Genomic DNA, 26,317 nt, shown 5'->3' on the forward strand with positions numbered 1-26,317 from the left:
GGCTACATTTTAATATTTTAATGTTCCATTATTTTAATGTTGTATTTTATTTTTGTTTTTAAGTTGTAATCATTCTTCTTGTTTTTATTATTGTTTGTAAGCCGCTCTGAGCCCGGCCTTGGCTGGGGAGGGCAGGGTATAAATAAAAAATTATTATTATTATTATTATTATTATTATTATTATTATTATTATTTGGCATGCAATTCTAGCCTCACTTTAAACAGCAAACGTTTAAAGCACACACCCCACTCCCAGGAACCTTGACAACTGTAGTTTGTTAAGGGTGCTGGGAACTGTAGTTCTCTGAGGGGTAAAGTACAGTTCCTTTGAGGGATATGTGTGTGTGTGTGTGCACTTTAAATGTCTTTTGTGCACTCGGGAGTAAGCCCTACAGGAGGCTTCTAAGGAAATGGGCATAGGATTGAGGTAGCAGCTTCTGATGCAAAGCGCCTATAAGGCACAGACGAAAAGACAGGCAAACGACGTGGCCTGCTATAGCTTGGGAAGCCCGGCAAAGAATGGGAGGAGATATGTTAAGACGCGCAGATACCTGAGCCGCGTTGGGCAGCATGTGGGGCTGCTGCAGCCGGCTGGGTCGGGCGACCTTTCTTTTGACAGCAAAGCGGACAGGGGTCAGTGCGCGGGGCGGGCGAGGAAAGAGCCTGCTGGCAGGGAGCCACGGTCGCGGCTCCATTCTGCGGCCGGGATCGGGAGCAGGCCGGGACCCCTTCCGGAGTCCGGCGCGTAAGTGCCCCGGGGCGGGGTTGGGGAGAAAGCCTCTCTCCTTCCCTATACAGAACCGACAGCATAGTCTGACATTCGCTAGCGTCAGTGTAAGATCAGATCCGCACTTGCATAATTCACCAGATCTGTAGAGTCGGTAGAGCATGCGACTCTTCATCTCAGGGTCTAGGGTTCGAGTTGCACGTTGGGCAAAAGATCCCAGCATGGCACGGGGTTGGACTAGATGACCCTCGTGACCCCTAGCAATTCTACAAGTCTGTCATTCCGTGTGGCATCCCTGACCATAAAATGTGCTCCCTAATCCAGTTATGTTTCATTAGTGGAACATTTCTCAGTCCTAATTTTAGGATTAGGACGTTTGGCTCTGCTTGCGAAACAGATCCATTGCAGCAGTCTCCAGATCTAGCTTCCAATTCCAAAAGGGGGAAAGAAATTGGGCAAAGTTGCCTATGCTATATTTCGGCCTCATTCTTTCTTTATAAAAGAGTAATGACCTCATGCCTCTGTAAAGCAGCTGGGACAAAGGTGTGAATGATTTTGCGTGTAGGACGTTTTAAGGAGGAAGTTGTATCTCAATATCAGATCAGATGCTATATATTTAAGTTATTCCCAGATCAGGAGAGAAGGGTAAGCACACCCACATGTCACAGGAGACCTGGTGGTGTGACCAGTGGGGCTTTGTGGGTTTGTGCTCCACAGTTAAGTAGCAACTACATATTTCACACTTAGTGAGAATAGTTCTAAGCTGTTTTTATATCTTTCATTGCATTGGTTGTTTCCCTATTCCTCTGGAATGGGAGGGAGAGGCTGCAATCCAAGCCTGCTTTGTGCCAGGCTGGGAGCAAGGGTGGTTGGGGCCCCCCTTCTCCCTAAAAGGAACACATTTAAAAAGGTACCACACAGTAAGTCCAGACTAACGAATTTATTATAGCATGTGGTTTTGTAGACTATAAAAATACTCTGAACCTGTAGAGTTTTACAACTCTCAGCAAAACACAAAAAAAGCATTTTGCCAATCTTAATAAACCCTCGCCTGCTTTAACCTAATCACCTTTAAAATGGTGTGTAGGCCAGCGGCCTATACCACATGATGTGTTGTTTGATGAAACACTTTTTCTTCTGAGACTACTACTCCCTTTCAATTTCACTGTCAGATCCTGAGTTCTAATGATACAGAAATTATGAAAATCTATAAGTACATTTGACAATGCAGTATTTGGGGGGGGGGAGGATACTGTGTGTCACGACATAGTGTGTCAGCTGCAGTGTGTATGTCTAAAAGTGTATCACCAACATGAAAAGTTTGAAAAGCTCTGCCCTATAAAGCCACTGACATAAACTGTGCTCACTGGTAACATTAGAAGTTGCTAGTAGATGTATTTGAGAAATGATGGTCCAGAGACAATATTGCTTGCTTGAGTAATAGCTTCTTCTCTTTACAGATCTAAAAACTGAAAAGCCAGACGGGATTGTTTGCCGTTTTTGCACTGCTAAAGATAAGGTCTCCTACAAAGAACTCAAGGAGTTGCTGCAATCCAAGGCCATTTTGCTTGTTGATGTTAGAGAAAAATGGGAAATTGAGCAGTATGGGAAAATTCCTGGATCCATCAGCATTCCATGTAAGCTTCCACACTTCCTGGTCATGAGCGGAGTGAGGAGGAAATACAAGGCCAGCTAGCTCAAAACTTTTTACCTGTGTAACAGGAGATATGTAAGGTTCACCTACGTATCATGGATTTTATGAACTGTTGCACTTACTTGCTTTATAATGATTCATCATAGTCAGCTGCTTAATTCAACAGTCAGTCTTTGTTTTTGTAGTGGGCGATGTTGTGGAAGCTTTGCAGATGGAACCCGTACATTTTAAGGAGATATACAATCAAGATATGCCTTCTAAATCAGACATTTTAGTGTTTTCCTGTATGGCAGGAGTGAGAAGCATACAAGCTCTAGCTGCTGCAAAGTCTCTGGGTTTCAGCAGGTGAGTATATATACTCAGGGACAAACTGCATAAATGTATCTTTACTGACTTCTACCTCTGATTTAATACTTACACTGATGTTCTACTCTGAGGTGTGGTGAATCAATAGCTTTTCATTCCATAGCCCTGATCTTTGCTTCTAAGTAACTTATTGCTCAGTGAAGACCTAGGCCTGGCACAAATGAAGCAAACCGGAACCTTTGTCTCCTGCCATTCAAAACTTATTACAGTTGCAAGTAGTCTGTGCCATCTATTTGTGCACATCAGTGAAGTTGAAGCAGCACTAGTCACTCTAGTCCTTTAAACAAAAAATAAAAAAAACTAGGTCATCTTGTTTTAAGTTCTTTGGAATGCTACAGGCATTTCATTCCGTAGAAGCAATCACAAAAAGTAATGTTCTCGTGCATGTAGGCTGACAGCAAACTGCCTAGAGCAGTGGTGGGCAGAACATAGCTCATGATCTAGTAGTAGCACTCTGAGTGACTTGCAATAGATTGTCAAGGATTCCTGGCAGCCAATCGTTTAACAGCCACAACAAAAAATGTCACTTGAAACACCTACATTAGACTGCTTGAGATAACTAGGATTTTTTTAATGTATAGAAAGACTGGAGTTCAGCTCAGTACTGGTACACTAATCTCTGTGCTCAGCAGCTTCCCAGAATTCTTTAATTCTAAGTGTATCTATTTTGCACAGGGCTCCATTTGCAGTAAATATAGCCATAGAGCCATAGCTGGGTGATCTTGCACCCCTGGCAAAACCGTCCAGATTGCTCCCCCTAGCCACGGACAAATTAGCTCTTCTTTCCACCTCTCCTCCAGCCATTCAATTCACCCTCTATTTAAAACCTTTTCTTATGAGGCAATAATCAATATTTTTATTTATAGACATATTTTTGGACATATTTTAGCTGATTTTGTGCCTCCCCCACCTGCGGCCCTGGCGGGGGCCCACCTCACCACCTGCTAGCTACTGCCCTGCATAGAGTGACAGATCTTCCTTGAAGATAGTACATGGAAATACAGGCAACCCCTGATTTGTGTGGGGATTGCATTTCAGGTCATCATTGCATGCAACAATGAAGCATGCATAAGCCCATTAGGCCCCCTTCTGCCCCCTTTTCTAGCTACTTCTGGGCCGCCTTGGACATATGTAAATCAGTCGTTGCCTTCAATCTAAAACTGCCACCTGCCATTTCACAGCTTTCCTCTTAAAAGGAAATCCAATTGTGATTTTAAAAAACATAACTAAGGTGATACCTCATTCTGCTTTGCTACATCAAAGATTCTGCATGGACTCTGCAGAATCTTAATACCTTTGGCTGCTGTGACAAAAACCAGAATTAAAAATCTTGTATGGGCTGCAGCCAAATCCAGTGGTGAGATTAATAGTTTTTAATCAACAAAACTGTTATCTGTTTTGCAAAAATGAACTATTTGTTTAAGAGGCTATTGTGGGTTGTGTTGTTTGAGGAAGATATCATATGCATGCTTCTTTGTTTCCTTGTCTTATTAAATAATAATTGTTACACCAGAGAATGCAGCAGATAGTATTTTGAAGTTGGAAGTAGAAGGTTAACATTCCCGTAAAGTTTTGAGCCCACTGAGTTCTGAGCAAATCAGTGATCTGGCCAGTATGTTTTAGAGAAAGGATAACTAACTAAAATACTTTGTATAGTGTGAAATGTTAAGATTCTTATTTTATGTGCTTGCAGAGCTCAGAATTATGCTGGTGGCTTCAAGGAATGGGCTGAGTATGAATCTTCTGCGGGGAAATGATGTCTGGATATTCAGTATCCTCATAGTACACAGAGTGAAGGCTAACTAACTTTTATTAAGGATCTATATAGATTTAGGAACTATTTTGTGTAGCAATATATTGGTTGTGCTACATAGCAGGAAAGAACTGATACCTGTTTTGAATATTCAATCAGGCTATTCTCGATTATGGAAATATCTTCTCCAAAATTTGAATATTTCCTCTTATATAGTTTTGCCATTTGAATGAAATTTGCAATGGATCAATATAATAGCCTAAATAATAACCAGGTTGTTCTCTTAACACTGCAATTAATTTCAACTCTTACATACTAACTGAATTTTGGTTAGTCGTGATTTCAAATTAAAGTTGTGCATTTTAAAATTAGTAATTAGACACTTTCTTCAAACAACTTTAGCTAATTTTCCCAGTAATTTTTCCTGCACATAAAACAGAGCTCAAATGTTTATCCAGCATGTAAGAGATAAGCTTAGTTTCTTCTTCTTGCTTTTAAAGTCTTTGACTCTTTGTGGAAGTAATAGTGTGTGGAAACATGTTTTCATCCAACAGGGAAAGTGCTCATAGTATGAATACAATATGCTACATCTACATAACCTATTACTATTCCGCAGTTAAATCAACAATGCAATCATATTTCCAATTAAACAACTTCCACTGATTTCAGCGGATCATGATTCCATTCTTTATTTATATATCTGCAATACCACCTTGATTTATTTGTATCGTTTATTTATCACTCCAGAATAAAAGAACCAGGCAAAGTTGTCAATTTGCATTTGTTTTTATTCCTACCCAGCTAGTTCATATTACAAATAAAGTTTAAACCCTCAGGGGAACAAAATTAATTTCCATATGGCTAAGGACAAGGTGTCTTCAACCAATCATGTTAGCACGGGTGTGGAACAAGACAGCAAAATAAGCAGAACGAATAAGGAGAGTATGAAAAGGCCAGAAACACATCACTTCTCACAGAAGTGTTTTCGTAAGTCAGTATCCAAACACGCTTTATAAAAATAACTTACAGTTAAGTGCAAAGAGCCCAATCACTTGCATACAAAAACACTTTGGTTACACTTAATTGAATGACAGATCAAGTAGAAGCAGGCACTGCTGCTTTTCAAAAAATCAAGTTTTAGAACAAGCACCAAGTGACAAGATTCTTCAAAACAACATTCCTCTGGTTTTGTACCAGTTTAAAGTTGTTCTCTGGGATGAAAAAAGACCTAAGACTGAAATCCAGTAGTTATTTTTATTTGATTTTGTTTTAGGATAACAGACACTTCATTATGAAATTGTGTGTGCATAATGTTCATTAAAATCTAAAGGCTTTGAAGCAAATCCCATTTTCAGTGGAAGGTGTGCCTGAGTAAAGAGCACAGGATATGGCCCTGTGGTTAAAAAAAAATTAAGCCTCTCTAGTTAAATTTTTACAGTAATTAATAAATAGTTTCCTACGGAGTAAGTTTTATTTTCATCTGAATACTTGCTGCTTTCTTAAGAAGCCTCTGTTACGATGAATGATTTGTAACAATGAAGGCAAGCTAAATTCTATAGCACACAACACATCCACCATTACCTCAAATAGGTTAGATTATTCAACTTGATTGGATTGCAAAGTATGACTTAATAGTTTAGCACTTGTAAAGGTTGAAATTTTCCTCCCTACAACAGCCACAATTTGCATTATACATATTGCACTTTTTTGGGTACTGGATTTCAATTTCTGCTAGCAAATTATAGGTACAGACTAAGACTATCTTGTTAAATTTCAGGTGAGGAATGCAAAACTATCTTACTCTTTGTTTAAGGAGTCTTTTCCTTTCAAGAATTTACTGAAGAAGTGCATTTTCCTTCTTGTACAATATTCACTAGCATTTAGAGTATATACCTGGTCAATTAGGATTTCAAATCCAACATTTCAAGCCACCTCCTGTGGTCAAACTGGTATGGGGGCAAGAAGATCCAGTTACTCACCCAGCTTCATGGTAACAGTTTCTTTAACTCTTCATTTTTTAAAAAAACAACAACTAAAGTGTTGAATGCTGTCCATACTGAAGTTAATCGTGTTTTTTCTAGCTTTATCCAGGCTTTCGACTTGTTTGGAGACTGAGAAGTGGTGTTAAACGTGTTAGTGCCACAATTCAAATGGATGTGTATTTATGGAAAAGTTTTCAATATGCTTGACAGAAACATTCTTCAAGTTCTTTCTGAAAAGACATTATTGAAACCTTGTGTTCATGTCTTCCACACAAGAAAAAATCCATCATGACATAATCCAAAGTGGTCCACAATGAGTTTCTTTGGAATGACTTAAGACTGGCTGTAGCTAGAATTCTGACTTCCATTTGGACCTTGGTCGCCTTCACTGTTCGGGACAAAACAAATATGGATATATTTTTTAAAAATTATTTTACTTCTGTGAATTCATTTCATGAAGGCATCTCTAATGTAACAGCAAGGCAGGAGATTACAGTCTTTATTCTACAATCTTGGAAGCACAAGAAGTCACAATGGACAAGATCAATCATCATGCAGCTTTTTAATTACATTTACTTCATGTGAGAGCATAAAAGAATTTATTCTAGGAGCGCCTGTGCAAGTGTCAAAATGTAAATAGCACCACGGAAATTTGCCTCAAACTCCTATAAATTGTGAGTCTTGCTTAAATCATGACTGAGGAAATAAAAAAAAAAGTTTTCTGAGTCCTTGTAGCTTTTGTCTTCATACTTTCACTTAGTTATGCCAACAACTGCCTGGGTAGGGAGCAGTGTGGTTATTAAAAAAATTACTTGTTCCTGAAATGCACATTTGTTCAAAAAATCAGGGATAGAATTTAGCCCACACAATGATCTCACACTCAGCTCATAACCAGAGTTGCAAGGGGCAAAGGTTATATATATCTTATCCAAAATCACAACAACCTATCCACCAACCCCTTGCCAGTAAGCCTGTGCTAATTCTGAGTATTTGTTATAAGCAGACAATGTGCCTGGTAAAAAGATTCCTGCAAACCCAAAAGCTTTAATATGATAGTCAAGGAACAATGTTACTCGGTTTACAAACATCCAATGAATAACAATCCAAAATCATAGTTTAAAGCATTATGTTCAAGCACAGCCATTCATCATGTTCAAATGACATTGATAAAGGTTGTTATAGTCCCTGAAGATTCAGAAGGAGGTTGCCTATGCCTACACAATTCTGGAGAGTTAACTCATTTCTATTAGGTAATTTCACAAAAGAAAAGCAGGAAGTTGTATAACTGTTAACATGAGAACTATCAAATTTCTTGCAAATAGGAATACATTCTGATAGATTTCTGGAATGTTGTTAAAATTTTTGTTTACACTTTGGATACACTCTTCAGAGAAAAAGAAATAGATATAGACAGCTATAGAAGCAGGGGTAGATAAGTACAACAAGGAGAAAACAAAGTTTGAAGACACCTACCTGTTTGGAGGTGGTTTTGGTTTAGGCATCTTACTTAGAATAGTAGCCATTTCTTTCCTTTCATCAAAGTTCTTCCATTGTTCATACAGTTTCAAGATAACCCTGATTATTTCTAAAATCTAAACAAAAATATGTCTAGATGACAAAATGTAGGCATGTTTCTATGTGTCTGTCAGCAATAGGCACACAGTTCATATACAATATTAAGTTTTCTGTTACCCTTGTATAGTACCTCTGTCTGTTTAAATTTAGTAATAATATATTTAATATTTTACCCACTGGGGGGGGGAAGGACAAATTCTGAGCTTAGTTTAAAACATTCAACATCTTAAAACACTGGATTATTTGGGATTTGTTACTGGGAATTAACATGAGCTTTGATCTTAGAGCATAACAGAGTTTATACTCAGAGATCAGTGCACTAGGAAATTAGCTGAATGGTCAGTAATTTCAAGAGAAAATAAACACAGCCTTCATTTGATTTACATCAGCCCAGTTCCAATACACATAAGACTTTGAAAATAAGCACATGCACCATGAAGTCTGCCCCCAAAATGACCAGAAGCTAGTCCGGTGTTCAAGCATTGTCAAGAAATGATTATAATACCTGGTCCTATGAAGCTACCACTTTACATGAGGACATGTGGCTAGCATACATGTTTTCCCATTACACAATAAATTTGTACCTAGGAAAGAAAATGTATCTACCTTCTCCATATCAACAGAGAGCTCAGCAAACCACTGTCTAGCATCCTTTTGCTGGACAACACAAGCCACATGTAGACAAGCTGCAAGGGAAACAAATGTTGCATAAGGTTAGATAACAATACTTGCAGAATGATGGGTAACATACTAGTAATGACAAAGGACATTTCCAGAACATGTTCTTTGTACCACTGCCTACTTCTCAAGAGAGACTTTTTCCATCAAACCATTCTAGATACTTTTCACACTGCTGACACTTAACATGTACATTTAACTTTTGTTTCCTAGTTGCTCCATTAGATTTTTTTAAATTAACACCATAAAATCATTTCAGTTGCTAAGTAAAAAAATGAAACTGAGGCTATGACGTCAACACCAGACTTTATATGAAGATGGTCATGGGTGGAACTCTACACCAACTCATTCCATTCAAATACAGTGGTACCTCGGGTTAAGTACTTAATTTGTTCCGGAGGTCCGTTCTTAACCTGAAACTATTTTTAACCTGAAGCACCAATGGGGCCTCCTGCTGCTGCCGGGCCAGCGGAGCACAATTTCTGTTCTCATCCTGAAGCAAAGTTCTTAACCTGAAGCACTATTTCTGGGTTAGCGGAGTCTGTAACCTGAAGCGTATGTAACCTGAAGCGTATGTAACCCGAGGTACCACTGTAGCGATAAAGCACTTTTTAACGTGTTACTTACCTAGAGCTATCATGAAAGGAGGGTACAGCAGACAAAGATCAGTTCTATACGTGTCATTCACTATCCTCCTGCACAAATAAAAGCAACCAATCAGCATGCTGCCATTCATTTCTTCACATAAGGGAGTCAAGGTAATATGCCACAAACACACCAGCTTATTTCTCCTTTAAACATTTACGTTCTGTTTGAAATCAGGATGTTGGTTATCATTATATACACATTTCATTGTATATCTTTTTCCTACATACTTTGCAGTTGGAACACTGGTTTAATTTCTTCCCAAATCCATTCCAGAAGTCCGTTCGATTTCCAAAGCATTTGACTTCCAAATCACGGCTTCTGATTGGCCGCGGAAGCCCCATTGGACGTTTGGCTTCCAAAAGAACGTTCAAAAACTGGAACAATTACTTCCAGGTTTCGATCATTCAGGAGCCAAAACGTCCAAGTTCCAGGGCGTTCTACAACCAAGGTACAACTGTAATAGGTCTGTATTCAGAGACATTATATGATGTCATCTTTCCTACTGCAAGACAAGGTTAGCGATGGTTTGAGGGCAGGCACCTTGCTGAAGCCACCCTGAGTTCCATGAAGAGCAGGGATAAATATACTAAATAAATAAAATAGTAATCAGAGTATCTAATTACTATGTGTTCCCCTTGGGTGTTTTGAAGAAAAGGCTGTACAGGTCATATGTAAAACAGTCCAATGGTGGCAAATAAACCAAACTGGTTCCATGTGTTCTCCAGTATGTATTAAACTAATACTGATCCCCAGGAAAATGTCTAGATATTGGCTCACGTGGCTTTGGCAAACTGGGGAAAGTGTCTGCAAAGTCAGTTAGCAGACTTCACCTCCATTGTTGTATTTAATCTTGTACTCTACTTCAGATGAACGCATTCTTTAAACATTTTTATATTTATTACCAGGCAAGGGGTAGCAGCATATCTTCTTGGCCCATATCTTGCACATACTGGAGTAGAGGTCTATAAGGATGGTATACTATCAAACAGCAGTCCTAGAAAGATTGATTTTAAAAGGCCATTTAAAATTAAGCGCAGCACAAAGCTCATTGTCACTAGCAAGAATTCAAAACATCTGACTTACAAATTTAGGTGCTTCCTGCCTTCCATTCAACATGTTACTGTTGCAGCACCCTTATTCTGTCAAAATGAGGTCAGTAGTCTCTTTAGAATACTCCTCTGTAGAAGCTGACAGACTGCCTATCAGACTATCTCCCTCGGAGACACAAAGTGACACAACTGCAGCAAACAAAAACCTTATTTGCCCACAAACCTAAATACCTCACAGGAAAATGAACCTTGCGAAATAACAGCCTGTGTTTAAAACTGCATAAACTAAAAGCTTGCCAAAATAACTGGCACTAGTTTGAAATTCAAGTAAGTTCTCACTTCTCTTCTTGTAATATAAATGGGGGATTATGTCAGAGAGACTGTAGGAGGAAGATCCTCCTCCACTAGTTCAGAACAGAGGTGCAATGTGCAAAGGCGCTATATATTGCAAACCACACTAAAAAGAGGCAGAATTTTTAACCACAAAGCACACCTTAGAACAGAGTTTTTAAAAGTCAAGGGTAATCTGACAGAGGCCACTTGCCAATGGTGAGCAGGGCCAAAGCTAAAGGTGGATGGAGTCCAAAGTATTACACTGCCTGTTGTCTGACCAACATGATGAATAGAATAGCTATGCTGCCTGTACTGGTTAGCTGACTGATTAGAAGAGCAGTTTTCAGTACTTAAAATAGCCAAGAGTACACACATTTCCAGAGAAGTACTTGTGAGATGTAAGAACATGACATGGGTCCCTGAACCTACACCTGTGGTTAAGTATTTATAGTACAGTGGTACCTCAGTTTAAGAACAGCCCTGTTTACGAACTATTTGGTATACGGACTCTGCAAAACCGGAAGTAGTGTTCCAGTTAGCAAACTTTACCTCGGTCTACGAACGGAATCCGAATGGTGGGGTGGAAAGATACCAGCAGCGGGAGGCCTCATTAGGGAAAGAACGCCTCAGTTTAAGAATGGCTTTGGTTTAAGAATGGACTTCCGGAACGGATTAAGTTCGTAAACCGAGGTACCACTGTATATCTTACAAACTGAATATAATGTATTCAAATATCTATACAAAGAAAACATTCGGGTTTTATATGCAATTTGTGCAACTCTATTCTTAACTTCTGCTTAGCTTTCATGAACTACTAAACTATAAAAAGGAATGCTCCTTTCTTAGGGCTTGCAGTGCAACTGGGGAGAGGTGTGGACAATACTGCCTATTTAAAGGTAAGTGCTGTGAGTAATAGCACATTTCATCCCCTTTAACAAATAGGAAAGCTGTATAAAGTTAAGCCAATGCAGAGGTAAACAGATGAACTTACCATTAATTCTAAGAGATAGAATTCACATTCTAGTATCTGCAAAAATAGAAAATAAGTTAATCATATCAAACACACTGCTCACATTAAAAGGAAGGAGGGAAAACACAGATCCTTTGGAGACTCGGTAAATCCATTCCACTCATCAATATATTGTAATAAAATTTTGTGCATAATACATTTTATTAGACACCAGTTCAACTGTTGCACCCATTTACAAAAGGGCAACATAAGTGATGCACATGAGGGAGTAAGTTCCACTTATCAATTGGTGGAGCTTACTTTCAAATAAATATATTTTTGGTGGAGGTGCCAATGTACTAAATAAACCAAGATTGTTTATTATTTGTGCATTTATATTTAAAAACTTTAATAAATATTTATATATAAAAAAAGAGGTGCCAATGTACTAATTCAGAGATGATATGCTAATGCAAACTATATCACTACAGGGTTACTTACATGGTTCATCCTATAAGGAAATTCCTTCGGAAAGGCATACGAAAACCTAGTTTTCACTGCAATTAAAAGAAGTCAAGAGACTTTTTTAAAAAAAGAGGATAAAATTAAACCACCATGTTTATTTTTCATTGAACTCACAAATCTCACAAGACTAGATATTGGATGCATTGTTTTACATTTTCAAGCACCTGGAAACTATGTATATTAGAGCATATGGACTTTTGAGATTACCTGGCAAAATTCAGGTACAATAAAAAACTACTATGAAAGAATGTGAATAAAATAATATTGCAATGACCAAAGCAAAGGGTAGGTGGGTGAGCATAGGTTTTGAAATTTATTTTATATACTTTGAAAAGTAAGTTGGTATGGCTTTTTAAAAGAAAATGTTTACCAGCCTCTGAAAGCTTACAAATTGACCAAATTATCTACTGGTGTGGAAGCATTTACCACTTTCTAGAAATTAGTTTTCTAATATCATGCATGTGCAAATATCTATTTTGCAGAGGGGTGAGGGGAGACAGACTTTAACCAAGTATCAAACATACTATGGATAAAGAAATTCCTTTTCATTGCTGCTGAGATTGAAAACTGATTTCAGTTAATACTTAATCTGTTTTATTTATCTCAGATAGTTATACTATTTAATCCCCAAAGTTTCTAAGCAATGCACAACTTCCTATGAAAAAGACAACATTTAATCTATAACTATTATGATGACTATTTTATCTATGATAAAGCAGCAGAAAAGGACATGATTTACACTTACATACAGAAGTAGCAGCAGATATCAACCTTGTATTTGAGACCACACCAAATTCCTAAAGGAAAAAAAAAGAAAAAGAAAAGAAGTCACACTGAAAGGAATTCCACACTAGAAACACACTGTGACAAATTGCCTGTCATTATGATGGGTGAAAGGAAGGTTCTCTTGAGAGGCTTGTAGGCAAATGCTGATCACTTTCCAAGACAGGCTGACAGAATCCGAGGCCAGCCATGCCCAGCTCCACTGCAGCTTATGGTGAACAGGTGTAAAAAGGTTCATCTCCACCTCACCCTACTATAGTCACAACAACGCTGAAAATAATAAAGAAGCCTGTCAGAGAAGGAATCTCTTTTCTTTCCCATCAGCAGAATATCTTTCAATTGCAATGCAGCTGCCAAGATGGCCCTCATACCTAGCTTCTGTAACCACAAGGCAAGAAAAGCAACCTGTAGCACTGGAAGCATGGTGTGATCAAGGGTCACCATTTATTCTGAATGTATGAACAGCCAAACACCAATAATGATGGAGGGAAGGGCACAAAACCCTTGGTGGGAGAAATGCTATGCACTTTACTAAATCCTAGAATCTATAAAGACTGAGAAGACAAGACAGCAACTCAGCCAATAGGACAGATCAGAATGGTAATGAACTACAGCTCATCACCACCACTGGATCTTCTTTTTTAAATTTATCTTTATTGATTTTCTTCTTAAAGGTTAAACAACAACACATACACCAAAAGAAACCCTCCGCCTCTTATAAGTGTGACGCAGCATTGAATAATGGAGCTCCTGTTTCTCCCAGAAGGACATAAATGCTCCAATTTAACTTTTCTCTTTAGGGTTAAAAACTAATTCCGCTCTTTTTTTATCCCAAATTTATGCACGCACAGAAAAATATGCTCTACGTACCTCTACTTTGGATGCCAAAAACACACACGTAGGAGCCATTAGTACCGGATCTATACTTTTTAGGGAATATCTGAAAAGTTACAGTACATGATTTTAAGAAGGCAGAAGGAGCTATTCACCTAGAACACAACTTTTTAGAAAAGTTACCACCAATAATGCAAAACGCTTTGAGGGTTTTTTTACAATCAAGCAGTGTATAAATTTTATTAAAATAAAATAAAATAAAATAAAAGATTTGCATATATAGAAGGACAATGGGGTTGAATTGAACGGTATCACTCAGCTGACAGGAAGGCTTCCATAAGCAGAATGGGAAAGGTAGCAGTTTTTAGCTATTTGCCTTCCCTCCTGGAGCCCCCACCCCTCTAAATCTGTTCTGCAGGGTCTCCCAACCCTCTGTAGCATATTTAGCAGGTGGAGAGAGACTGTGTGTGTTGTGTTGGCATCCATCTGTCTCAGGAGACAATGGAAGAGTGTGCCACTGGGGGTAAAGTCAAACCGTTAGAGAGTTGCATTGCCTGCTGTGGCTGTAGAGGCCAATATGGGATATATGTTTTATTACAGCTGGGGCAGATGAAGGCATCTGGGATCGCTGTTACAGAAGCACCATGGCATTGTGGGATGTAATAACTGAAAATTGCTACCCTTCCCATTTTGCTTACAAAAGCCTTTCATCAGCTGAACAGTACCCACTGGAAATGGCTACAAACCAACTTATCTGTTAACTTTTGAATTCTGTTTAAAAAGGATATATACATATACATATACATATACATATACATATACATATACATATACATATACATATACATACATACATATATATAATATATACATACTAAAGTGGTCCTACCTGGCATAGAATCTTTTGAAGTAGACAGTGGCAGTGGCAATAACTTGTTGTCTTAATTTCAAATGTTCACCTAAGGCCTGGATAACTTACAAACAAAAACAAAAGAGAGTTAAGATTTTTAAAGTACAATTTGCATTTTATCAGAAGTGGTGAAGGTTATCTCCCTTGGTGCTGTGAAACAATCAGTATGCCAACATTTCTACACTGTCATTACAATCAGATCCTATCCACATTTATTCAAAGCCCCAATGATTTCATGAAATTTACTGATGCGTAGGACTGCAGCCTTAATATGTAAAGAGTTGTCAAGTTTAACCGAGTCATCCTCTCAGGAACCCTAAAAGATACATCAATCATATTTTGACATATTGAGACCATAGCACAGTTGCCTGGTTCATATATACATTTTCTAGACTGCTAAACCATAACATAAAACATGATTTAATATCCTCGTCAGGTACTGACATTAAACCAGAGGTCTCTGTTTCAGACATACCAGGGAACTACCAAGGAACAAATGGGAATGTGGTCTTAATGGTTGTTTCTGGCTGCTAAATTGAAATTTAGCAAGCCTGAAAATGTATGGCTGAACTGGATCAGTGATTTCCCCACAACTACCTGAGGGATTAAAAGGTGATTCTAGATCAAAGTGTAGCATGCTACCCACTAAGTCAAACTAGTTCAAACAGTCAGATGGCACTTAATTCCAACATTTAAAGATGGCTCCATGAAAGAAGAAGAGGAATGTGACATCTCCATACAGTGAAGGCAACAGTTTGCTCTAGGATGTACAATTTAAGGCAACTCTCAAATCACTTACTCTAGACTCCTACAATTACATCACACATGCCTTCTGGAGATCCGTAAGCCCTCAGCTAAAGAAACAAAAAATGAGCCACCTCTAGCCTACAATGCTTAAACACATAACAACACTGATGTTATTTGTCCAATGAATGAAGCTGCCAATAACAACATAGTTGCTGAATTTGGCAGGGCAGCAGGTGTTTGAAGTATGACATATTTAATCTAGGGAAAGGAGTGGGATGCAGGGGGGAGAGACACTAGAGGAAGTAGTCAGCTGCTCCATCACAAGCTCTGCCTGCCAGTTGGCCAAGAAGCAGCCCTGGTGTCAGCTGTGCAGGTAGCTCTTATTTGGCCTTCCAGGCAAAGGAGATGTGCCAAGCATGTTAGAAGCATCCGTCTGGGATCCCAAGCAGAGGTGGAAGGACAGAATGATGGAATGAAACATAAGGTGATTACTTGGTATTTTTCCTGAATGCCCTCATCCATTTATAATCTGAACATGGCAATGCTGTATCATTATCCTGCCATTTTAAAACAGCACTGCAAGTTATGCCATTCTGATTCACATAACCATGCACAGATTTTAAAGGCTGACTGCCAAGCAAGGCATTTGCACACATGATTAATGTTTAAAGGAACAACCATTACAATTGTGATCAACCTGATGCTGCACTGTAACACCATGAATAAATGCTGTATACATTCATGAGTACATTCATGATATCCAAATATCACGACACAAAAATGAGCAGCACTATACAAATATTCTCCATCCAGCCATAGCAGTTTCTAATATACTACCTCTCTTTCCCATATTAAGTTTACCCAGATCTGCTACAGTGGCTAAGAAAACAAGCGAAGAACCAGTAGATCACAGTGCAGATCTTACTGCAGCTAAAAAAAAATCATTAGGCAGGCTTAACAAGCCACTACTTAACAGATAGCATCTACAACAAGAAAGATCATCAGCAACATTTGCACATACATGCCTAAGTCCAAACCATGTTCTGGCCTTACACCACAGAAGAATCATACAAGCTGAATCCAAGTTAAATGCAGAGAAGTCTCTTATCAGTTTCACAACAAGTCTTCAGAATTGCAGAGGAACCTAAGAAGGACTATTAAAGTGTAAGACCAAGAGAAGAATAACCTCAAGGTAAAGGCTGGACTGTCAGTTTCAGATCCCCTGCAAGTGCCATCTTTACATACAAACTAGGCATTATGTTATTGCCATTAAACCAGAACCTGAAGGACTGTCACATAAAAATAAACATGTAGTAGATGCCCAAAGTTCAGTGTTAGAACACATGCCTTACATCCACAAGGTCTCAGGATGAAAGCATATGCATAATGCCAAAAACAACAAACCATAAATAAACCTGAATGCTATATTTAAGGTGAAAGATAAGGTCTCTTGGGGGAGCATGTTCATGTCACTAGGTACCTAATGAATGTTTCTTCTAAAAAAAAGTTATGGTGAATTTGTGTATTTTAAGATATTAACACAAAAATAATTCATCACACACACAGTATGAAACAGTGGGCTAAGTTAAAAGCGAAACTATTTTTACCATTTGTAAAAAATATCTGCAGCTTCCAATATTCTTCTTCTGCCAAAAATTTTAAGTCCTTCTGGCGTTCCTTCAACAGATCTTGCTTATCCAAAATCCATTGTAAGCTACACAGAAAGTGGAGAGAGAAGAGACAACTTTCAGTATAAGTTAGATTATTATACCAACTAAACAGAAGGGCATTTTACCACAAATAGAAAAGAGCCTACGTTTCAGCTTCTACTACACAGCCTGATGCAAAAGTCACAAACTTTCCTAGGTATTCAGACCCATACTAATTTGTTCCCCCAGCACCTCTTACATGTGCCACAAGAGACAGCAGCTGCAAGAGACAGCAGCAACAGCCAAGCAAGGAAGCCCCAACCTGTGACATGCTTCAGCAGACATTTCCGCTGGGGCCGAGAGATTCAGCTGCAGAGCAGCATCTGGATCTGAGAATGAGGAAGAAACTTGTATACGTCTTTGTTCTGCCCTAGTAACTTTCTGTCTATTTTATTGTATTTTAAATATACTGCTAGATGCCTTAAGAACTCTGGTTAGTAAGCAGAATATAATTTAAATAAATAAATGCTATCCAAAGCATGCATACACCTAAAAATTCAATCCAGCCTCTCTGCCTGTGGCACCTGTCCCAGAAGCATCTCAACATCATCGTGATTTCCAATTATGTGCTTATATTGTTTTGGGTTTTGAGATCAGACTTTCTCACAAATAAACACATTTAGAATTTAGGTGCTGGTAGATTACACATAAAAAGTGGGCAAAGAAAGACAAACTGACTGCTGCAATAATGAGAATTGTCTCCAGCCAGGTGAAATTTTCTCCTATTTGTAATTGCTAGTTTGCATTATCCTAAAAGATACCCATTCATTTTCTGTCAAAAATTTATGAACCTGAGTCAAGTCTTTTCACCATGGATATTTTTTACAAGCTTTCAGTTATTTCAAAGGTAGCCAACATGGTGGCCTCCTGATGTTGCTAGACTACAACTCCCACCTTCCCTGACCACTGACCATGCTGGCTTGGGTGGATGGAAGTTGGAGCTCAACAACATCTGTAGGGCACTAAATTGGTTACCCTCAAGTTATCTGCTGAAGGTTCTCTAACCTCATAGTATCACAATGCTCTATTCACCTAAGACCTTGTAGGTGGAGGTGGTGGGGAATAAGTGACCCAATTCTTGGGAGGTAGTACAATATTCATTTGTGCACAGATACAGTATGCAGATACAAAAGCATTTGAAGAAAGGAGGGGGAAATGATGAATTTAAATGGGCAACATTCCTCTTATAGTAAACAACAAACAGATATCAGTATATTCCACGTTTTTCTCATTACCTGTTTCCATTCAAAATTTAAATAACCACTTGTCGCCTTTCCATTTGAACCAAAATAGAAAATAAAAACTGTGTGCATAAGGAATACTAATAGGATGGTTCAATAAAAGACATCAATAATTTGTTATGTTTTTTTAGCTCCACAAAACTCTTGGGTGGGGGTCTTTACTAAATTATGTAGTATACAGCAGGCAGCACTTTTACTGTGTCAAAAGAGCCTGCTGGATCAGGCCAATGGCCCATCTAGTCCAGGATCTTGTTCTCACAGCAGCCAACCACGTGTCTGTGGGAAACTTGCAAGCAGGACATGAACACAACAGTACTCTGCCTACCTGCGACTCCCAGCAATTGGTATTCAGAGGCATACTGCCTCAGACAGTGCATGGAGAACTGTGGCTATTAGCCTCTAATGGCCTTCTCCTCCATGAATTTGTCTGATCCTCTTTTAAAGCCACCCAGTTTGGTGGCCATCACTGCCTCCTGGGGGAACGAGTTCCAAAGTTTAACTGTATGTGCTGCATGAAGGAGTACTTTCTTTTATCTGTCCTGAATCTTCCAGCATTCAGCTTCATTGGATGCCCACAAGTTCTATTGTCATGAGAAAGGAAGAATATATTTTCTCCATCCACTTTCTCTGCACCAGGCAAAATCTTATGAACTTCCACCATGTCACTTCTTACTGGCCTTTTCTCTAAACTAAGAAGCCCCATATGCTGCAACCTTTCCTCATAGGGAGATTCTCCATCCCCTTGAACATTTTGGATGCCCTTCTCTGGACCTTTTCCAACCCTACAAAGTCAGTTTTTGAGGCAAGCTGACCAGAACTTTACCATAGATTTGCATGACTTTCTATAAGGGATTTTCCATCTGGAAAAACACAACAGCACACACAGCCAATTTCGTCCTTACAGCCAGTAGCAGAAAACCCATAACAGCTTTGGCATAAACCCATACAAACATATAACAGTGTAAGAATTCATATTTCCCCCAAAAGCCGCAACCTCTAGGCACATCCTTTCCACCCGCAAAGCCGCATCTCACTGCACCTAATATTCCAACGACTATTACCTATGAAGGACCTACGGAGGGAATTTGCCTCGCCCGCCTTTTTCTCCCCCCGCCCCATTTGTGCCTCCCCGCCCCGGTAATCCGGCACAGCTTTCGCTTCCCATCCTAGATGCACCCAGACCCGTGAAAACAGCTACTCACTAATGCGAGCTCTGCCAGAAGTTCCCTGCCATGTAGCGGAGTCGGCGGGAGCCTTTTCGTTTCTGGTTGCCCAGGCGGAGAGCACAGACGCCGGTACCGGTGCAGCCTCCTCTGACGCCCCCCTCCCGCCACTCCAGGAACAGGAACAGCTTCAGCGGCAGGAAAGAAGAGCCTGTAATGAGCGGCAGCGCTCCTAACAAGCGGCAAACCTCGGTACTGCGTGCTCACCCTTCCGTCGTCCGGCAGCTCGCGGTCGCCTTGCAAATCAGTTCCGCAGCAGACAAGTTCCGCCCATGGGGGGGGTAGGGGGCGAATGGAAAGTCAAAATGCCGGCTTTCCTCACCCTCAGCTGTTCAAGGGTGCATCAGTTAAGTTTTGCCTTGCCCTAGAGGGCTTTTGTTCAAAATGAAGTTATTTAAGCGAAACGAGTGCACATTCATTGGGGAAGACAGGTTACGCCCTGTCTTATGTTCACTGTTATTGTTTAGTCGTTTAGTCGTGTCCGACTCTTCGTGACCCCCTGGGCCAGAGCACGCCAGGCACTCCTGTCTTCCACTGCCTTCCACAGTTTGGTCAAACTCATGCTGGTCAAACTCATGTTCACTAAGTCCCACTAAACCAATAAACCAGCAGACCGAGATTAAGAACTGTGGAAAGAGAAGAGTTTCTGTATCCGGAGAGAGCATTCTACCATGACAGTCATAACAAAAAGTCCAGATGTTAGCCCTCGAGCAAGGGTGTAATTCTGCCCTTGCATATTTTCAAATCACTTAAATGACAATCATACCTGAGAAAGGGGATTGCCTCATCCTGTGTTTTTAAGTCCCAAATACATCTCTTCAGACCATGCTCCAATATTTCTTTTTTATTATTTTTTTTTATCCAGTCCTTCAGCAGAGATTCTAAGGCAATTTTTTTCACTACAAGTAAAAATTCTGGCCCTCATTCAACACACTGAGCAATCTCAGTCCTACAGAGGGAGCCGTTATCTAGCCGTTCACAGCTGGCAACATTCGTCCACCAAGCAATTCCTGAGAATCCAGAACGCACTGTTCCCAAAGCAACAGATTTCTCATGTTTTTCCTGTTATCTTTATATTTTTCACATATGCTCATTTGTGGCAATATTTCTGCTTCAAATATTGTGTATTATTTGTATGCATTATCCTTAACTACGGTTTTCCCAGTAGTGATGTATGGAGTGAAAGCTGGACCATAAAGAAGGCTGATCGCCGAAGAATTGATGCTTTTGAATTATGGTGCTGGAGGAGACTCTTGAGAGTCCCATGGACTGCAAGAAGAACAAACCTATCCATTCTTAAGGAAATCAGCCCTGAGTGTTCACTGGAAGGACAGATCGTAAAGCTGAGGCTCCAATACTTTGACCACCTCATGAGAAGAGAAGACTCCCTGGAAAAGACCCTGATGTTGGGAAAGATGGAGGGCACAAGGAGAAGGGGATGACAGAGGATGAGATGGTTGGACAGTGTTCTCGAAGCTACCAGCATGAGTTTGACCAAACTGCAGGAGGCAGTGGAAGACAGAAGTGCCTGGTGTGCTCTGGTCCATGGGGTCACGAAGAGTCAGGCACGACTAAACGACTAAACAACAACATCCGTAACTACAGTACAGGGAAGTCAAGCCTGACTGATTTCCCTTGGAGTAGGACAAGCCCTGCTACAGGCCTGTATTGTCAAGCCCAGTCAGGGAGCCATATATGCCCTACTTAAATATCTGTTAGATTACCAATCTATATGAAGCCTGGGTATATAATAAAGGTACAGATTTAAGAAATTTAAGTGGGATTACAACATTGTTCTTGCATCCATAGACTGGCACTGTGCTATTGCTTTCCCTCTGCAAAAGCATTTTCTGCGTTGTAGACAGTGATGTGGCTGATGGTGGTGTTTCCCCCCAGATCATGTTATTGCATTACCTACCTGCATTTCTGCACTACCTTTCCTGCAACATGCTATGCTCCTGTCATTATCATTCATCACTTTTGTAAAATTTATTTTCCTTACATTTTTATTGCATTATTCATATCCATATTACATTATCCAATTCTGTACATTATGAAGAAAATATACAATGATCCTTAAGAGGAATTATCAACAAAGAATTGTAAGCCTCTCTCAAATGGTATTCTAACCTTAATATGAATAGTTAGAATAGGAAATGTTTCAATTCAATTTTTGGTACATAATAACATTGCTTTAAAAAATGTTTGGTTAAAGTGCAATTGCACCTGAATTTTTTGTTTTGTTTTGCTCTGATGGTTGACCATTGCACTTTTTAACTTTGGAACTGCATGGCTGGGGGGGGGGGGAGCGAATATCCACACACATCATGAACCAGTGCCGGATTTACATATAAGCTAAACAAGCTATAGCTTAGGGGTCCACTCTCTTGGGGGCCCCAAAAAAATTAAAGGAAAAAAACAACTGGATGTACATTTCCAAAATATAAAATAAAAAAATAAAAATAAAACCTACATACAGCAACAGTATTTTGTGTTGTGTAGGCTCCTATAATGTAAGTAATGGGCCCTGCCTGCTAGCCTGCTCCCTAAAACATAAGATATAAAGGGCCCCCATTACCTTCAGTAGCTTAGGGCCTCATCAGACCTAAATCCGGCCCTGTCATGAACCAGTGGGGCACTAGCAATATTCAAATAAAGTTCTCGGAGTGCATCATGGCCATGTGTTTCTATTGAAATAGTAATAATAATAATCTTCAGGGCTACATTCCACTTTGGCACATTTGCACACTTTTTGCAAGTCAGGGGAAAACCCCAAGTGGTATGGTTCTTGTTTACCCATAATGCTCTGGATATACTCACCTGTATTGTACTGCTGACTTGTAATTTGGACAGGGCTGAAAAACAGTCTTTCACAGAGGAATGCTCTAGCTTCCTTACACCGAGGAGGTGAGGCTGAGACATGTCTCTTGGCTTACATTTTATGTCCATTTCATAGAAGACATATCGCTGCATTAAAAATATTATTGGTCGCATAATACACTTAAAGCACTGACCTCTCTGCCTTCTCTCTATCTATCTTTCTGTCTATCCATCTAGCAACCTTCAGGGATGCTAAGTGTGGAAGGTGATTGTTTTATATTGTGTTTATATACAATAGCATGCCAGCTTCCAAGCATCACACATTGTTTCACTTGCATTTCCCAAAATATGGAAGGAGTGTAGGTAGCTTTTCTTTTCTTTCTTTCTTTTTTGCAAAAATTTTATTAGTTTTTACAATATCAACGACAAACAAAAACATAAAACAAACAAGACATAACAAACATAAATCAAAACCTTATTGAAAATAACAGTTATTTACTTTGTAAAACGACTTCCTCGTTTCCTCTTAGTTGAATTTCATTGCATATCCTTATAACGGTCTTCCAAATCCCAATTTTAATACCCATTAAATTAAACATTAACATCTTTAAATCTTCTCCTTCTTGTATTAGACATATTATTTTATCAGTTAACATAAATACAATCCTAAGCCCATTAAGTATCTGGACGCTATTTCCAGTTATTTTAGCTTAACAAATTTAGCTAAATAATCATTAAATTTCTTCCATTCTTTGTGGTGTTCCTCCTCCTTCTGGTCACGGACTCTTCCGGTTAGATCGGCTAGCTCCATAAAATCCATCATCTTCATCTGCCATTCTTCTACTGTTGGTAATTCTTGAGTTTTCCACTTTTTAGCTAACAAAATACGAGCCGCAGTTGTGGCATACAAAAATAGATTAACATCTTTCTTGGGCAATGTGTAGGTAGCTTTTCTAGCAGGGATGAGGAACCTTTTGCAAGCCAAGGTCCACATCCCCTTCTGGGCAACTATCTGAGGACCACATGCAGTGAGCTTGAGTTAGGCTACAATTCCATACCCACCAACTGGTCCCTTTTTCAAACTTAAGAAAACCAGGACAAAATTCTTATGCCAACTTGGATTTTTCTGTTACATTAGCTGCCACAATGCATTTAAGGCATCATACAATGGTCATGTACTATATGCATGTGCACACTGTGGCTATAAGGTAAAGGGACCCCTGACCATTAGGTCCAGTCGTGACCGACTCTGGGGTTGTGGTGCTCATCTCGCTTTACTGGCCGAGGGAGCCGGCATACAGCTTCCAGGTTATGTGGCCAGCATGAATAAGCTGCTTCTGGCGAACCAGAGCAGCGCACGGAAACGGCGTTTACCGTCCCGCCAGAGCAGTACCTATTTATCTACTTGCACTTTGACGTGCTTTCGAACTGCTAGGTTGGCAGGAGCTGGGACCGAGCAACGGGAGCTCACCCTATCGTGGGGATTCGAACCGCTGACCTTCTGATCGGCAAATCCTAGGCTCAGTGGTTTAACCCACAGCACCACCCACGTCCCGTACTGTGGCTATAACATATGGCCTAATGTTGAAACAAGGGACGCGGGTGGCGCTGTGGTCTAAACCACTGAGCCTAGGGCTTGGCAATAGGTGGTTCGTATCCCCATGACAGGGTGAGCTCCCTTTGCTCGGTCACTGCTCCTGCCAACCTAGCAGTTCGAAAGCACGTCAAAGTGCAAGTAGTTAAAGGTAAGGTAAGGAAGGTAAACGGTGTTTCTGTGCGCTGCTCTGGTTTTGCCAGAAGTGGCTTAGTCATGCTGGCCACATGACCCAGAAAAACTGTCTGCAGACAAACGCTGGCTCCCTCGGCCTGTAAAGTGAGATGAGTGCCACTGCAACCCCAGAGTCGCTCGCGACTGGACTTAACTGTCAGGGGTCCTTTACCTTTACCTTTTTAATGTTGAAACACGTGGACACAAATTCAAAGTGCACAGGATTGGGCTGCACAGCTCCCAATAACTTCAAAAGGGAACACATGTATGTGCCCAAATATCTCCTTTTGTAAGCTGCCCTGGAAATGTTTTGGAACTTAAGGGGAGGTGCTTACGTCACCATCAAATGCAAGACGTAAAAGGGCCAAACTCTGACGGGATGATACCCATTTGGACTAGGTCACTTTGGACCCACTTGCATGCTTAACAATTTGGCCTGATGGTCACTCACAGTCATGCAAAGCAAGGAAACTTTTTTTGCCCCTTGCTGCAATCCTTCCCGTGCACTGCCCCCACTAGCCGGGCTTTAGCTCAACTTCACTGTTTAGCAACGCTGCTGGTGTTGCAGCTTTTCCTATTCTTGGGAGAGTTCCGGAGGAGGAAAGGCCGGGTCCCCCACTTCATGCTGCTGAGACAGGGCAGGCATTTTTTGATTCCTAAATTAGTTGGTTATATGCCCTTGATCACCCCAGCAAAAAACTCAAATCTCCGTCCATCCTTACGCATTTATCTCTTTCGTCTCCGAATCCGTTCATCGCCCCATCCTTTGTTTGTTTTTACTCCGGATTAAGTGTGCCTATGGGATCACAATCTTAACCTTTCCCTGCGTCGACCCGCGCCTCTTCCATGCCCTTTCCTCGTCTCCATTCACTCCCCCGCTGCCTTGCAATGTCTTAGACGGCGGCCGCCTCTCTCCAAACAAGCCGATAGGCGTCGCAGCATGGAGACGAGTGCAAGAGGAGGAGGAGGAGGAGACTGCGGCGCGTCACTGCCGCGGCTGCTGCGGGTGTCCAGCCCACCTCCTCTCCGCCAGCGGCGTCGGACGAGCCAAGCAGCTCCGCACTAGCAGCAGCAAATTCGCGGCGGCTTAGTGGGAGAGCAGGCGGGCAGCAGGACCGACTCAGCCACCCGACGGCTTCGCCCAGACCGGTAAAGAGAGGATCGGGGCGGGGCTTCGGAGAGCCGGGGAGGCGGAGCCCTGTGCTCTGCCTGACGGCTGTCCCGACGCATGGGACTCGGTGGGCCCCACCGCAGAAGCGCGCGGCTCCCGCAGTTAAAAGGGCAACGGCAACGCTCTTACCTTCCCGGAGAATGCGCTGGTTACGTCGAGAAATGCAGCTCCTCGCTGGAAACAGGCACGTCGAAGTCAACACAAAGGAAACCTCGGCACACGTGATGATGTCCAGTCCCTTGTAACTAAACCCTCGAGGCGCTTTGAATCCGGATCCCAAAGGCATCGGAAAAGTGCAGGAATTTCCAGGTCATTATACCGAAGATCTTCGCAGCCTTCGTTGGAAATAAGCAGAGCCGGCGATTTCTGTAGCACTCGCTTTCCAAAAACACGGGTGAATCGGATGAAAGATCTTCCTCGCACTATCACCGTTTCCTCCTCGTTTTGGACAGCCTTCCCTCCTGTGACGTTTGGCCCGGGCCGGGAACAGCATTTTGATGAAATGAACCACAAAATAAATTAAACCTCGATCAGAAAAAGGACAGAAACATGGGAGCTCGAGCCTCGAGAGAAGCGCATTGCTGTTGTGGCGTTTCCCCCTATAGTAGAGGAGAAGAGGATACTTCTTTTATGTTACAGTATTTCCGAAAGTAGAAAGAAAACCAGGTCTGCGGTCCTTCCACACTCACTTGGAAGTAAGACCTATAGAATTCAATAGGACTTACTTCTGAGTAGCCACCGCTAGCATTGAGCTGCTGTGGTGGTTACAACTCGAACAAACAATGCCATCCTATGTAAATCTACGCAGAAGTAATCCCCACTGAGTTCAGTGTGTATAGGATCTCATCCTTAATTGGAAATAAGCCCCGTTA

The 26,317-nt window shown here is 40.7% G+C and overlaps 2 protein-coding genes and 1 long non-coding RNA gene across 5 annotated transcripts in view; 2 read left to right on the forward strand and 1 right to left on the reverse strand.

Annotated features, from left to right (window-relative positions):
* LOC309339476 overlaps positions 1 to 26,317 on the forward strand; it is a 464,046-nt gene that overhangs the window by 372,506 nt on the left and 65,223 nt on the right. The window lies entirely within an intron of this gene.
* On the forward strand, positions 426 to 5,269 carry TSTD1 (thiosulfate sulfurtransferase like domain containing 1). 2 transcript variants are annotated; one of them, XM_081857478.1, is made up of 4 exons: positions 426 to 633; positions 2,188 to 2,364; positions 2,567 to 2,726; positions 3,614 to 4,434. In XM_081857478.1, the coding sequence occupies exons 1-4, from the start codon at positions 441 to 443 to the stop codon at positions 3,693 to 3,695; spliced, it is 612 nt and encodes a 203-aa protein (XP_081713604.1). In that variant the 5' UTR covers positions 426 to 440; the 3' UTR covers positions 3,696 to 4,434. The 2 variants fall into 2 exon arrangements, with proteins under 2 accessions (XP_081713604.1, XP_081713605.1); XM_081857479.1 differs by lacking the exon at positions 3,614 to 4,434 and adding an exon at positions 4,441 to 5,269 and having other exon boundaries at positions 521 to 745.
* Positions 5,268 to 19,881, reverse strand: CCNC (cyclin C). Of its 2 annotated transcripts, none has more exons than XM_081857417.1 (12): positions 19,666 to 19,881; positions 17,121 to 17,227; positions 14,746 to 14,830; positions 13,893 to 13,962; positions 12,985 to 13,036; positions 12,216 to 12,271; positions 11,757 to 11,792; positions 10,286 to 10,377; positions 9,363 to 9,430; positions 8,664 to 8,743; positions 7,956 to 8,074; positions 5,268 to 6,712 (listed from the first exon to the last, which is right to left on the reverse strand). In XM_081857417.1, exons 1-12 carry the CDS (start codon positions 19,695 to 19,697, stop codon positions 6,634 to 6,636), a joined length of 876 nt encoding a protein of 291 aa, XP_081713543.1. In that variant the 5' UTR covers positions 19,698 to 19,881; the 3' UTR covers positions 5,268 to 6,633. The 2 variants fall into 2 exon arrangements, with proteins under 2 accessions (XP_081713543.1, XP_081713544.1); XM_081857418.1 differs by having other exon boundaries at positions 5,268 to 6,870; positions 19,666 to 19,878.

The sequence above is a fragment of the Podarcis erhardii genome, assembly GCF_964252035.2.
Source record: "Podarcis erhardii genome assembly, chromosome: 3".
Classification (NCBI taxonomy): domain Eukaryota; kingdom Metazoa; phylum Chordata; class Lepidosauria; order Squamata; family Lacertidae; genus Podarcis; species Podarcis erhardii.

Coding starts and splice junctions, on each gene's coding strand:
- TSTD1 (XM_081857478.1), top strand. CDS start 441: ATGCAAAGCGCCTATAAGGCACAGACGAAAAGACAGGCAAACGACGTG. Junction 634..2,187: donor TGACAGCAAAGCGGACAGGG/GTCAGTGCGCGG, acceptor TTCTCTTTACAG/ATCTAAAAACTGAAAAGCCA. Junction 2,727..3,613: donor AAGTCTCTGGGTTTCAGCAG/GTGAGTATATAT, acceptor TTTTATTTATAG/ACATATTTTTGGACATATTT.
- CCNC (XM_081857417.1), bottom strand. CDS start 19,697: ATGGCAGGGAACTTCTGGCAGAGCTCGCATTA. Junction 10,378..11,756: donor TCTATCTCTTAGAATTAATG/GTAAGTTCATCT, acceptor CAATCTTTCTAG/GACTGCTGTTTGATAGTATA. Junction 9,431..10,285: donor ATGCTGCTACCCCTTGCCTG/GTAATAAATATA, acceptor TTATTTGTGCAG/GAGGATAGTGAATGACACGT.